Here is a 13840-nt window from a genome sequence, read left to right as displayed (position 1 = left end):
AGCTGCAACTTTATATAACACTATACTGGGGGTATAGAGATGAAAAGAGGCTACGAATTTCATAGGGAGGAGGAAATGCTACCAGGTGGTAGTCAAATAAGGAAGCAACAGATGTGATGCGGAGGAGTCTGCCTGCTCTTGTTGCAGACCTCTCTCTCCAAGCCCAAACTGAACCAACAGCTCAGGGACTGTATTCCTTTGTAAAGCATGAGTTCTTTCCCCCTGCACTGTGCCTAATGCAAATTGTACATGAGAGGATCCACCCTCAGTTTCTGGTTTTTCAGAAGAGAAACATTTTCTTCTCCCAGGTGGAGCAAGAGGTAATGACATCAGCCCCACAGTACTTGTTTTCCTGTTAAATGAATGATATTCCAACTCAGCTATTACATTTGACTACAGGTCGCAGTGCTAAAAGCATCTCTGACACAGTTGAAAGAGATCAACACAGTCAAGGACCGCTGGCAGGCATGGCTTCAGTCAGATGCTGGTCTGACGCCTCTGCAGGATGAAATTCCTGCATTCTTCAGAGAAGATGTCTGGGAGAGGTTCAACAACACAAGTATTTTATATGACATAAAAATACATTTGAATACATAGATTCAAGAAGTCTTATTGACATATTTATATGGTGAAATGAAGACACTCTCAGACTCGTTTCCTAGACTGAATGACCCTGACCTGGTATCTGAGTGGGCCTCCTACAGACTGAGAGTGAGAAATCCTGATCTGAACGTATAATCAACCAATAAATCACAACTCACCCAATATATATGAAAAATTGCCTTTTTCTTTAAAAATGTTTAATTTGAATGGAATTTTCACATGATTATCTGAATAAATAAATATTAAGTGTTTGTGTCTTTGTTCTCACTTGTGCTGTACTTCAGAAAAAGTCATTGGAGGAGATGCTTTTATGGCTTGTTTCTCCTGAACCCTCTCTACTATATCCTGCTCTGAGCATTGTAGCTGCAATAGCCCTGACAGCACCTTTCCAGACAGCAGATGTTGAGAGGCTATTTTCTGCACTCAAGATTGTAAGATATGGGGAGGAACCTGATAGCTGAAGGCTCTACCTCCCATTCTACTTTTAGAAACTCTAGGAACCACAAGTAGACCTGCACTTTGAGATCATAGTGATCTGTTGGGACAGTATGGTACTATGAGGTCTTTCATATATGATGGAGCTAGGCCTTTCAGGGCCTTGTATGTAAGGAGGAGGATAAATTCAATTCTAGATTTTAAAGGAAGCCAATGAAGAGAAGCTAAAACTGGAGGAATATGATCTCTCTTGCTAATTCCTGTCAGTGCTCTTGCTGCAGTGTTTTGAATCAATTGGAGGCTTTTTAAAGAGCTACTTGGACAGCCAGACAGTAACGAGTTACAATAATCCAGCATGGAAGACACAAATGCATGAACTAGTTTTTCCGCATCACTCTGAGAAAGGATGTTCCTAATTTTGATGATGTTACGAAGGTGAAAGAAAGCAGTCCTGGTCTCCTGCTTTATGTGAGAATTAAAGGACATATCCTGGTCAAATATAACACCAAGGTTTTTCCCAGTAGTACTGGAGGCCAAGGTAATGCCATCCAACAAAAGCAGGTGATTAGATAATGAATCTCTGACATGTTTAGAGCCAAATACAATAACTTCTGTTTTGTCTGAGTTTAAAAGTAGAAACAGTTACAGGTCATCCAAGCCTTTATGTCTTTAAGGCATGCTTGTAAAAAAAACAGATGATTAGCTTCATCTGGTTTCATGGATCAATATAGCTGGATATTATCTGCATAGCAATGGAAGTGTATGCCGTGCTTTCTAATGATATTGCCTAAGGGAAGCATGTATAATGTGAATAATATTGGTCCTAGCACAGAACCCTGAGGAACTCCATAGCTTACTTTGGTATATATAGAAGAAATGTTGTTTACATGGACAAACTGGAATCTGTCTGACAGATATGATTCAAGCCAGTCTAATGCAGTCCCCGCAATCTTGATCACACTTTCAAGTCTCTTTAGTAGAACACTGTGATCAATAGTGTCAAATGCAGCACTGAGATCTGGCAGGACAAGTATAGAGACAAGTCCATCGTCTGAAGCCATGAGGAGATCGTTGGTAACTTTAACCAGAGTCGTTTCTGTATTATGATGAGCTCTAAAACCTGACCGAAACTCTTCAAACAAACCATTCCTTTTTAAATGATCAACCAACTGATTGACAACAACCCTTTCTAAAACTTTAGAGATAAAAGGAAGGTTGGAAATTGGCCTATAATTGGCTAAAACATCTGGGTCAAGAGTGGGCTTTTTAAGTAACGGTTAATAATTAAAAGTAATGGCAGTTTTAAACGACTGGGGCACATATCCTGTTAATAAAGACAAGTTTATCTGATTTAATATGGAGGTATTAATTCATGGAAAAACCTCCTTGAGCAACTTAGTCGGGATGGGGTCTAGAAGACAAGTTGATGGTTTAGATGTTGTAATAACTGAAGTGAGCTCAGGAAGATCAATTAGAAGGAAAGAATCCAAATATTGACTCGGTCCTACAGAGATTTCTAATGGCACTGTACTTACATCTTTGACAGAGGGAAGGGTGCTATGAATTTTATCTCTAATGCCAACAATTTTATCAGTAAAGAAACTCATGAAGTTGTTACTGCTGAGGGCTGAAGGAATAGATGACTCAACAGAGCTGACTCTTTGTCAGCCGGCTACAGTGCTGAAAAGAAATCTGGGGTTGTTCTTGTTTTCTTCTATTAATGAAGAATAAAATGCTGTTCTAATCTTACGGAGAGTTTTTTTTATAAGTTGCTGAACTATCTTTCCAGGCTATGTGAGCTTCTCCAGAACTAGTGGAATGCCAAATTCTTTCCAGCTCTCGAACTGCCTACTTTCCCATTTTACATGCAGCGCAAGAAAATCGAATAACTGTTCTCCTCTTCCACACTTGGTGACGATGCGTGTCTTTTCTGCAGGATACTACCACGTTAATACGGTCCGATTTCCGGTTGACCTATTACCTGATACATTAAACAAGAGTCGTTCATGTGGCAGACCGGCATCTCAAACAACAACCAGACGGATAATAGTACATTTTTTAATCTCGTACGTAATGTTCACACTACTTCTGGTGCAGGTAAGATCTGCGCTATCCCTCAGACAGTTCTTCTAGCGGCTCCGGGGTCACACGCCAACGCAGTGGTTGTGGAGCATGCACACACGCATTATCAGCTTGAAAAATCCGATTCTAATCGCATTATCTGAGTGTCTCAATCGAATAATGAGAACACTTGTTTACATGCACTTAAGTTCTCCTGTTATAGTCCGATTACGGCAATAATTTGTTTTTTTCAAGTGCATGTAAACGCACTGAGAGAGAAACTCGAGGTTCACTGAGTAAAATCTGGTCCTGACCAGTTTAGGTTCATAGAGTCTATTACTATGGTAACTGACCAAGAGCTTAAGTAACCTCTTTCTGTGGAACAGGATAGAGTTATCTGGCTTTCTCTGGTTTGAGTTACCTCCCTTTGTGAAACAGAAAACTCAGAGTTTTCCTCATGTCAGGGTTAATAAACTCAGAGTTTTCACTAAACCTGCTTTGTACAACGGGTCCATGGAGGGTGCCACCTGGTCGTGGGGGAGGGAGGGGTAAACGAGAGAGGTGGATCATACCACTGCAACGCAAGAGGGAGGACAGGGGTGCTGCACTTCCTTTTCGAAATATTACGTTTAAACCACTTACTTTCTACTATTGCGCTATTGGGTGTCATTTTATCATAGACGAGCGTTTTAGAAAAAAACCTTTTCAACTTTTATTTTTAGGGGTGTTGTGACCACTTAGCGAGTCAGTCAGTCAAAAGAACTGCGGTTCCCATCAATAACATACTGAGGTCTGATAGTCCTCTATCTCAGCGGGAAACCACACACATCACAGGTTTCCAGATACCATACCTGTGGAGCAGATAGGACAGTCGCATCACTGTCCTCTGCTGCTCTGTCACTTCCATCCTGCAGGTTGGTGTGTTTCTCTCTTTGGCTGGAGCTTCCCTCCGCATCCTCTCCTGTGCTCTGCATCAGGTCTGACGAGAGCAACAAGTACACTGACGTTATATTAACATATTTCACACGAAGTAGTTTTCTTTCAACAAATTAACTTTCACGAAAATACACCGTACTTCTATTACTGCATTTTTATTTAGTTAGTCTTTGTTTGTTATATGCGGATGTCACAAACTCATCAAAGTCAGAATCAAAAACACGTAGCTTGCTTAGTGCTTAATAGAGCGCAGACGGAGGAAGTTAAAATCAGTCACAACAGAGGAAGATAACTTTTGATTTATTATCAATCACAGAAAAAGTACAATATTTCTAAATATAAAATAACAACAATATCCTTTTATTTGTACCTCATACTTACCACCTTTACACGATTGCCGATAAACCAGCTAACCGACGTTTCTAGGCAACAGTAAACTTCTGCTGGAGGAGTCTGCGCAGTGCTCGGAATCTCAGACCGGATGTGGTTAATCGACCGACATTTTTAGTCATTATCTATTCAAAATAAAAGTCGTGTTTTGTGTTTTGAATCACCTATAACCGACCGATAAGGCAATAATATCAATAGTATATATAACTTTACAACGTAAAGGGGCGGATACTTTTATAACAGCTACAATCCTTAGTTCCTTCACACAAATCCTATAAAAACATAATACGTCAATAGGATAAGCGTAGCACCACCATAATATTGCATTCGTAAACATCATCAGGTGAAAATAATGACGATATATTATAATTACAATATAATGTAACAGTAATATAATATTTATACTATATATATAATCCCAGCCCAGTTGTCCAGTTTAGGTTAAATTTATCACCACCATAATATTACATTAGTAAACATAATCAGGTGATATGTACTGAAACGCTGGTAGAAGCAATTGTGACAACACTTTTTTTTACTTCTAATAATTCTGAATAACCTGACCTTGAAAAGCATTTTCTTTTAAAATGTCATGGATACTTCCTCCGCCACTACAAATACCTGTAAATGTAGATGGGCCTCAATAGAATACCTGTTTCAATCTAAAAGCAACAAGCAATATTTACATCTGCAATTCAGAATACAGAAACTGAAGAAAAAAAAAAATGTCTTTAGCTAATAGATTTATTTATTTTGCTCTATAAATAAGGCAGTTAGACGATCAATCAATAGATATCAATTATTAATTCACAGATAGAAATCTTATCATGATCTTCATATCTCATCCCTCAAAAATAGACATAATCTGAAACCACAACCCACTTCATGTGGTCATTCAACAATACATAACACAAAAGAGCCTAGGCATTAAGGAAAAAGGTGATCATAAAGAGCAAAAATAATTTTGTGTTGCAGTTAAGTATGCAATGAGAAGAAACAAAAACAGCATATCCTGTATGCAACATCAGCTGTAAATATCACCTCACTATGCTTTATTAGTACAGGACACGTACCTTTAGGCAGATTCAGTACTGCAGGCTTAACCGAGGTTTTTGTTTAAGATTTGAAATATGGGTACAAATATGAGTCCTGTAGATAAGGCTTTACATTTTTTGGCAATATTTAAGGCAAGTACCTTAACTTCAGTCAAGTGTTGTTTCTCTACACTGAAGTGTTACTGGTTATTTTTAAATCACTGTTACATATCAGAGAATGTCATTTACATTACTTCCAACATCATCATCATAATCACTAATACCTTCAAGTGTAAGTGATCCACAAATAAATACCCCTATTTGTACTTGCTTAGCACATTGACCAAGACAAAGATATGAAAAAGAAAACAGTTTACTAGTTTAGTGCAATCATTTGCATAGCCAGATGAAAATGTAAGTGGGTCAAAGCTGTTAGATTAGAATCAATTAGAACCAAATATATCCACACATGCATTCAAATAGAGCCCTTGAACTTCTTATCATACATACACTTTTATATCAATACAAGATCATTGTAAAGCCTATATTGCTTTTCTATCATTTTATAAAACAGTTTGTCATTGATTTTACATAGTGACTGACACTTTTCCTACATTGTGTTTGCTTGCTTTTGAGCATGACCATAAGACATTGGCCAGTGGCATAAAAAGAGGATTTTGGCAATTCAATGTGCGATCATGATAACACCCTTTAAAAATTTCTGCAATAGACATGAATAGACTGAATGAATAGACATCAAGTATCTGCACTATTTTACCTGATTCAAGATTAAAAAAGACCCTCTAATTTCAACACAAAATAGATCAACTTGCTGCAGCTCTAAAGTAGGGGCCTGCCATGTTCCATCTCATCATTTGCAGAATGTAAGGTATCTAATGAATGCTTCCACATTGACAAATTCATAGGACATAATATGTATACACCAATAGATCCCCATTTATTATATTAACCCAACCCCAGCTATGAGCCAAACATGACTCCATTCATATTTCAGCTCCCATTCAATAGGTTATTGTTAACCCTTCAAAGACAATTCTTCTTTCCCTCTGGCATAAGAAATACCGCAGAACTTAGTAGCAAACAATGGTCTTTAGTGTTAGCCTGGTCAACTACTTTGTTCGTGTAAAATCCTTGTGCTCTCTTTAATGTTAAGTAAAAAGGGTCCTTCCTATGGGAATGTGTTACAGTAGCGCCAGACATACTGACTTTGTCTCCAGTTCCTATTTTGAGACTTTGAGAACAAGATTTAGGAAACACTGTAAACAATATTCTTGGCTAGCTGGTGTTCTTCGTCTCTGGTTGGGACAGCTCTGGGTCCACGCAGCAGCCAACTAGGGGTCCACCAGCTGTGCGTAGATCCATGGCAGAGTGCATAATAGTCAGCCAAATATCGTCCATGTTTGGCATTACAAGGATTTTCTAAAAGAGTGCAGAAAAAACAGAAAGACAGTAAGTGGTGTATCAGATATTTAGTAGTCTTGACACGTTTTGGCACCTACTGTACAGTTAACCATATGAACATGATAGGCAGTGTGCAAATATCACTTACAGGATTAGGATTGTATTGCACAGATCCTAGATGTGTTTTGGGTAAATTGGTCAATTAACAACAAATATTTTTTTGATGAATGTTTTGGTGTGCTACATACCAGTGTGAACATCGTCATTGAATTACACAATGTCAATATTAACAATACCTGGAATTCCTGGTCCAGTTTTTTCTCTATCCAGTCTGTAACATGAGCCAGAGTGACTTCTCTTTCTCCCAGTTTAGGTCGAGCCTTCAGTTCTAGGCGAGGTGGAGTCCTAAAACCATACCTACAAAAAAATCATTCATTTATCAGATGAAGATCTTGGATCACCACGCAGTGCATTGAAAATTGTGTGCAACATTTCTTTCTTTCAATAAAACATGGGGCCGGTACAGTGGATAGGTGGTTAGCACTGACACCCCACAGCAAATAGGTTCCAGGTTGGAATCCAGGCCGACTGGAGCCTTTCTGTGTGGAGTTTGCATGTGCCTTTGCATACAAGAGGAAACTGAACTAATTAAGAGTAATCTTAAATACTTTTGTTTACACCAGATTTGCATTTTGATGACTGTGAGAAAGTGCCATCACAAATAAACAGACAGAAGAAAAAAAAATGGTTAACATACCATATCCTGTCAGTTGGAGGAGGGGGTATGTTGACAGACAGCGTTCCTTGGAGCTGCTGCAACTCCACTGTGAGCAGAAGCGGTGTATTGGACACTTCCTCCATCTTCTTTTTGATGAACTCCGTCTCTGTGGCCTTCTGGAAGTATTTGGACTTCGTAATCTTGTCCACAAAGCGCATGATCTTGCTCGGTTTATGTCCTCCGACTAAACTGTGGGAGAATGAGATAAAACAAACATGTGTTAACCCTATAGAAGTCAGGCAGTGAATGTTGTTTCTCAGTTTGTAATAGTTCTCAGTCACTACTTCAGTTGCGATGAGGCCTTTGTAACAGAAGGTCTGTCTCATAAAATAAAGCCTTTGTCTCATTTACAGTGATAAATACATATATAAAAAAACATTTATTTTTTAAAATAAAGTTTAGTTTGATGGGGAAATGAGGCACTCAAATTGGAGTAGTGAAAGACACGATGAATGAAAAACAGTGAAATACTGCTTTCATTCATGACCACCATATTCATAACAACAGCAAATCAAAATTCTAAACATATATAGCTGCAATAGGATGAATAATATTTATGCACATCACACTCTTCATTTCGGTTTCAGTCATCTGAGTTCAGTTAGTTTCTTGTCCCCAAACCACCGGCTTCCCCATTTCTTCCACTTGTAGTCAATAACAACAATGTGCCTTTCCATTTCATCTTGAAAGGGAAGGGAACAACACAGCCTCCTGCTGTCTCCCAGACCATAATCTTCAAGAAAGTTGGGTCTGCAATAAACAGAACGAGCATTTCCAAGGCATATTTCTCCAATAATACCCCAGCCCAAATCCAGTCTCAGAAAAAAAGCATTGACCAGCTCTTGCACTTTATGAATTCTTAAAAAGTCTGTCTCTAGCAAAAGTAGGATTTGAGCATATGCCTCAAGTTCAAGAATGTGATGTACCAATGACTTCAGTTGAGGATGACACTTTTGGAGTAGGTATTTCATACCTGTAAGTGGAAATTTGATCATACTCGATCAGTGGTGGTAAGGTAAGGTTGGATCCTCCACTCATTGATTCAGTTTGAAAGACTTTTGCCTTTCTGCCAGGAAAATAGATGACTCCCACACAGGTTCTTAGTGAGTAAGGAGAAGAGTGAAACAATTCAAAGAATTCTGGTCATGCCACTGAACGGCTGCTCTGTTCTTTTTTTTTTTTTTTTGCAAGTTTGTCACACTTAAATGTTTCAAATCATCAAACAAATATTAAATATTAGACAATTATAACACAAGTAAACACAAAATGCAATTTTTAAATGAAGCAAACAAGAACAAGAAACAAAATTCAAATCTAGATTGGCCCTGTGTGGATGTGGATGTGTGTGTATAAGGCCTGGGTGGAAATCTTAAGTTAAAAATTACCTGCCTAACAAAGTGAAGCAGACCAAAACATTCTCATCAATTATACACATTAACAGCAAAAGTCTATATGAAAACTTTATATATATCAAGCAATATTTGGATCAATTCACACCATCAATCAACATTGTTACTATATCTGAAACAAGGATTAACGCAGAAAAGGGGAGGAGGGGGCTTTGATCTTTACGGTTACGAGTTTGTGCACATGTAAAAAATAAAAAAAAATAAAAATAAAAATGGAGGTTTCAATATACGTGGACAAAAATACAATTGACAGCATGCTTAAGCTGAGCTACACAAAGAAAAGCATGGACACCAGCTTCAAATACTGAACTGTTCAAGGAGTGGATGGAGGAAGTATTTGTAAACAAGAGTCAATTTTCATCATGGAGACTTCAGTATCACCAGACCCAGCTGGATAACTTCCCCCACTGTTACTCTAGTTGACAATATATTCACAAATGACATTGTAAGCAATACAAGAAGCGGACTACTCATCAGTGGCCATCTTCCAGTTTTCACAGTATATGACAATGACCACAAGACAAATCTACCTGACAGAAACCTACTTATAAAAGATTGAGATCAGAAGCATCAATAACAGCATCCAAAAGGGATGAAAAAAATGGCACAAACTTGGGATAATGTATATAATAGCAATACCATATTACCCTTTCACATTGAATATCTATCAGAGCTGCGTGCCTATTTTGTCCTCCCTCGCATACATCATTGCGTTGACAACATCATTATTACATATTTAAATACAGTAGGCTACACTACAGGTAATTAATGGACAGCATAGTGTATTTTTTTAACGCTTTCAGTTTGTTGATGACCTGAAGAATGGACCAGTCAAACCCCTGCTCTTTCAAAAATCTGCTGATATTTGAATAAATCAATGTGTCCTGCACAGTGTCCGATATCTCCTCTTCTTCTCCTCAGATGCAGAGTAGCTCGCAGATCTCACAGTGATGTAGTATCCCAAAGTGTGTGTTATTGTTACACAAGCTGTATATAAACACAATCGCATATGCATTCCCTGATCGGTGCAATTTCCCAAACATGAGTAGGGCTAATTCACCTATGCGCTTCCATTAACGGTTGTGTGACACATTTGATTTGCTTGATTGAAAAAAAAAAATTAACAAAAATCTATGCCCTTCAGAGATCGGTCTTCTGCAATACACTTTTTAGTAAATACACTGTACAGAGAATTTATCTGAAATAAAACCAAGGAGACAGAAAATAAATATAAAAAAATATAAAAACTAATTATCTAATATTATAAGCCAAGAAAATTATATTACAACAGCATATTAGATGACAACAAGAATAAGATTAAAGGTACACTACCATCAAAGGTTTTAGAACATCCCAAGTTTTCCAGTTATTTATTGCAATTCAAGTCGTTCAAGTCCAATGAATACCTTGAAATAGTACAAGGTAAGTGGTGAACTGCCAGAAGTTTAAAACAATAAATAAATAAAAAAAAGAGGTAAGGTTCCCCAAAAATTGAGCATGGTCTTAGTTCTGGCAAGTCAAGTCAAGCCTAAATTAATGGTAACAGCAGCAGCTGCTTCCGTCAGCTGATGACTCAGTTGAACTCCTCACAGCCTCCTTGACCTCTTGGACAGTTGCTTTAGTCTGATGTATGTTTGATAGATGTGTGTTTATCTAGTTTCCCTGCTGTTCTCTTCTCTCTGTTCTCAGTTGTACCCAGCTGGCCTTAGACAGATGGGTCCCTCCATATGAGCGGGGTTCTGCTTAAGGTTTCGCCCGTTAAAAGGGAGTTTTTCCTGTGGCCACCATCGCCTGCAGGCTTGCTCTGGAGGCTTCTGGTCAGTTTTTGTAAAGCATCTCATATCAATTTATATTATTGAAACTATATAAATACAATGAAATCTCTGCTTCTGTCAGGTTGTTCTTTGCTGCTGTGGACTCTGCTGTAAGCTTTCATGATGGCTTGTGAAGGGCAGAAAGGTGTGGTCTTCTGCTTCTGGCTTCTAAAGCCCCTTTCATATTGAGCAAAAAATATCAACCCAGGTTTTCCGCTCGATGTGAAAAAGTCAGCAATCCGGCAATCGGTTATGGCTTGACGGCCGCTTTGATGAGAACAGGAATGCCACGTTGACCAGTGGTTTTCGCTTTTATATTAATGTATCTGCCTGTTACATTCTGATTTTGTCACCCAACAGCCTGATTGTATCACTGTAGAAGCTTCAGCTCAAAACCAAGTTTTGGTCTACTACCATAAAGATCGATCTCTGTAAGGCAGAAAGTTTTGTTCATTTTTTTCAATCAAGCGGTAGCGTAAAGCGGTAATGCAAGTGTGTGGAGAGCAGGGTCCCTGAAGGTTCTGTCAGTTTGTTCTTTGCTCCTGCAGAGCCCACTTTAGCCTTTCATGATGGCTCATGATGGCTGCAGGAAGGTGGATTTCCTGCCTCTAACGCAAGCATGGAGAGCAGGGTCCCTGAACAGAACCTCTTCTTGGATTTCCACACAAGTGCATAGAAGAGCAAGGGGTCCCAGAAGTCCCAGCGAGTATCAATTGAACAGTATCGTACTGCAGAAAGTACTGTGTTGCTACAAAAATGTCAAAAAGGCAATTAACGGGGTGGTGTTTAGCTCAATGAGTAGAGCACCCACCCCATGTGTTGAGGCTACAGTCCTCTGCAGGTGGTCCCGGTTTGAATCCTGAACCGGGCGACCTGAACCACACACACACATGTATACATATATGTATACATATATATATATACACACACACATATATATATGTACACACACACACAGCCACACACAGGTGCGTGCATTACTCTGTCACACACAGATTAACTGTGCTAACCGTAAGCTAACTCTGCTTACCGTATGCTAAATGTGGGTTAACTGCACTGAACTAAACTAAGCACTAGACTAACAGTGCTAAATTTAGGCCAACTGTGCTAAATGTGGTTTAAGTGCGCTAACTGTGCTAAATGTGCGTTAACTGTGTTAAATGTGGGTTAACTGCGCTAACTGTTCTAAATGTAGGCTAAGTGTGCTAACTCCCATGTTAACAGAGACGGTACCCCCGTGAGTAGCCCCCCATGGCCCTTTCAAAATTTTCCAGAGGGAATTTTCTAGTTAGGGCCACAGGGCCACGGGGCCACAGTTATATATCCAAACGTGCTTGATTGGTATTGGTGTGCTATTGCTTTTCTCTATGAAATACGAATTTTTCGCAAAGAAAGTCGTAAAAAAATTGCAACAAAATTCTATTGAAATGAATGGGATGGGTGAAAAAAAAAGTGAAACGTCTATTGCTCAGGCATACTTTCACCAAGAGACTTCATTTGAACTTTAAACTGTACACACAAGCCTTGTGTATTGGTGTATTAATCCTCGTTTTGATAGGTCTTACAGCTTTTGATCAGTCACTGTTTAATGATCATGATCATTTTGGGGGAAATTTCAAGATGAATGTTCGTGCTAAAGTACGTGACATCATCACATAGAGTGGAGGAAGGTGTCTGAAACTGTAACTTTTATTTTTCCACGCTTGTCCTGGCCACAATTAGACACATGATTTTTCCTACAGTTGTAGACAAACTTGGTCCGTCTCTCACACTGTGGAGACATTTAAACTGAGTCTCTGAGTGAGGCCATGTCTCTCTCTGCTCTCCATTGACTGTAATGCAAAGATTTCCTGAGAGAAGCAGAAGGGACCGTTTATGTTACAACAACACACACCTCTCCACCCACACAAGTAACTTTGTAATTACAGATATACACACAGGCGCGTGCAAGCGCGCCACACACAAACACACAGGTACCTTTATGTTATTACAGTTACAAATACACACAGGAAGAGTAGTAGGATATAGAAAGATACGCGCATTAATCTCTCACACACAGGTAACTTTGTGATTACAGATACAACACCTAGCCTCATAGTGCGCTGACAATAATCTGCTCCTTAAAACCAGCAAAACCAAGGAGTTCATTGTGGACTTCAGGAAGGAGACAAGCATGCATGACCACATCTCAATCAATGAGATGGCCGCCGAGCATGTCTTCAGCTTCAAGTTCCTGGGGACCCACAACTCAGAGGACCTGACTTGGACTGCCAACACCTCCAGAGTGGTAAAGGAGGCTCACCAGTACCACTTCTTCCTGAGGACACTGAAGAAGAACCATCAGTCTTCATCCATCCTGGAGAACTTTTACCACTGCATGATCGAGAACATCCTAACCAACTGTGTTACAGTCTGGTATGGGAGCTGCTCTGTTGCAGAGCACAAGGGACTGCAACAAGTAGGCTTACCACTGACTACCAGAAGCGTTGTCTGAAACGAGCTCACAGCATTCTGAAGGAATAATGCACAAATCCATCTGTATAATATGTTCATAGTAGCTCAATCAATCATTGTGTATATTTTGCTCACTCAACTGTAGATGTGTCAATGGGATCTCTCCCAAAACAATCACAGTGTCATGTTGTGTTCCAAGGATGAGGCTGTGTTGTTAGCAAGTAACTTATTTTTAATGACTCAGGTTATTAACAGCATACATGTGTCTTAATGCAGTCTTTCTCTAATCCATTATATGGTACGGTAAGTTGACTAAAAACCAGTATTGCCGCCTAGCAATAGGTCAAATAGGTCAATAGGTCAAACATGTAATAACATGCAATCATAACATCTCCCTTTTTACATAACCCTACTACACATGTGCAGTATAAACAGTATCAGATTGCATAACCCAAATCTAAGCCAACACTAGACCAGTTAGAATACATTCACAACATCAACCAA

General features: G+C 39.1%; 2 protein-coding genes across 8 annotated transcripts in view; both read right to left on the bottom strand.

The window, feature by feature from the left end:
• Positions 1–5025, bottom strand: part of ccdc40 (coiled-coil domain containing 40) — a 43872-nt gene extending 38847 nt beyond the window's left edge. For both annotated transcript variants that reach the window (XM_047579354.1, XM_047579355.1), the window contains exons 1-2: positions 4417–5025; positions 3951–4078 (exon numbers count right to left, since the gene is read on the bottom strand). In XM_047579354.1, coding sequence (XP_047435310.1) covers positions 3951–4073 — 123 coding nt within the window. In that variant the 5' untranslated portion in view covers positions 4074–4078; positions 4417–5025. The remainder of the gene's footprint in view (positions 1–3950; positions 4079–4416) is intronic.
• Positions 5026–5155: 130 nt separating this feature from the next.
• The window catches only part of LOC125004621 (testis-expressed protein 2-like), an 81618-nt gene continuing 72933 nt past the window's right edge, over positions 5156–13840 (bottom strand). For 3 of the 6 annotated variants that reach the window (XM_047579351.1, XM_047579349.1, XM_047579350.1), the window contains 4 exons: positions 8633–8758; positions 7639–7848; positions 7178–7298; positions 5156–6899 (listed from right to left, as the gene is read on the bottom strand). In XM_047579351.1, coding sequence (XP_047435307.1) covers positions 6756–6899; positions 7178–7298; positions 7639–7848; positions 8633–8758 — 601 coding nt within the window. In that variant the 3' untranslated portion in view covers positions 5156–6755. Of the gene's footprint in view, positions 6900–7177; positions 7299–7638; positions 7849–8632; positions 8759–13840 lie in introns of those variants that run through there. The other 3 variants (XM_047579352.1, XR_007112366.1, XR_007112367.1) reach the window with 3 other exon arrangements.

The sequence above is a fragment of the Mugil cephalus genome, chromosome 2, assembly GCF_022458985.1.
Source record: "Mugil cephalus isolate CIBA_MC_2020 chromosome 2, CIBA_Mcephalus_1.1, whole genome shotgun sequence".
NCBI lineage: Eukaryota > Metazoa > Chordata > Actinopteri > Mugiliformes > Mugilidae > Mugil > Mugil cephalus.
Note: the sequence above shows the minus strand (reverse complement) of the source record. Positions and strands in the feature narration are given on the sequence as shown.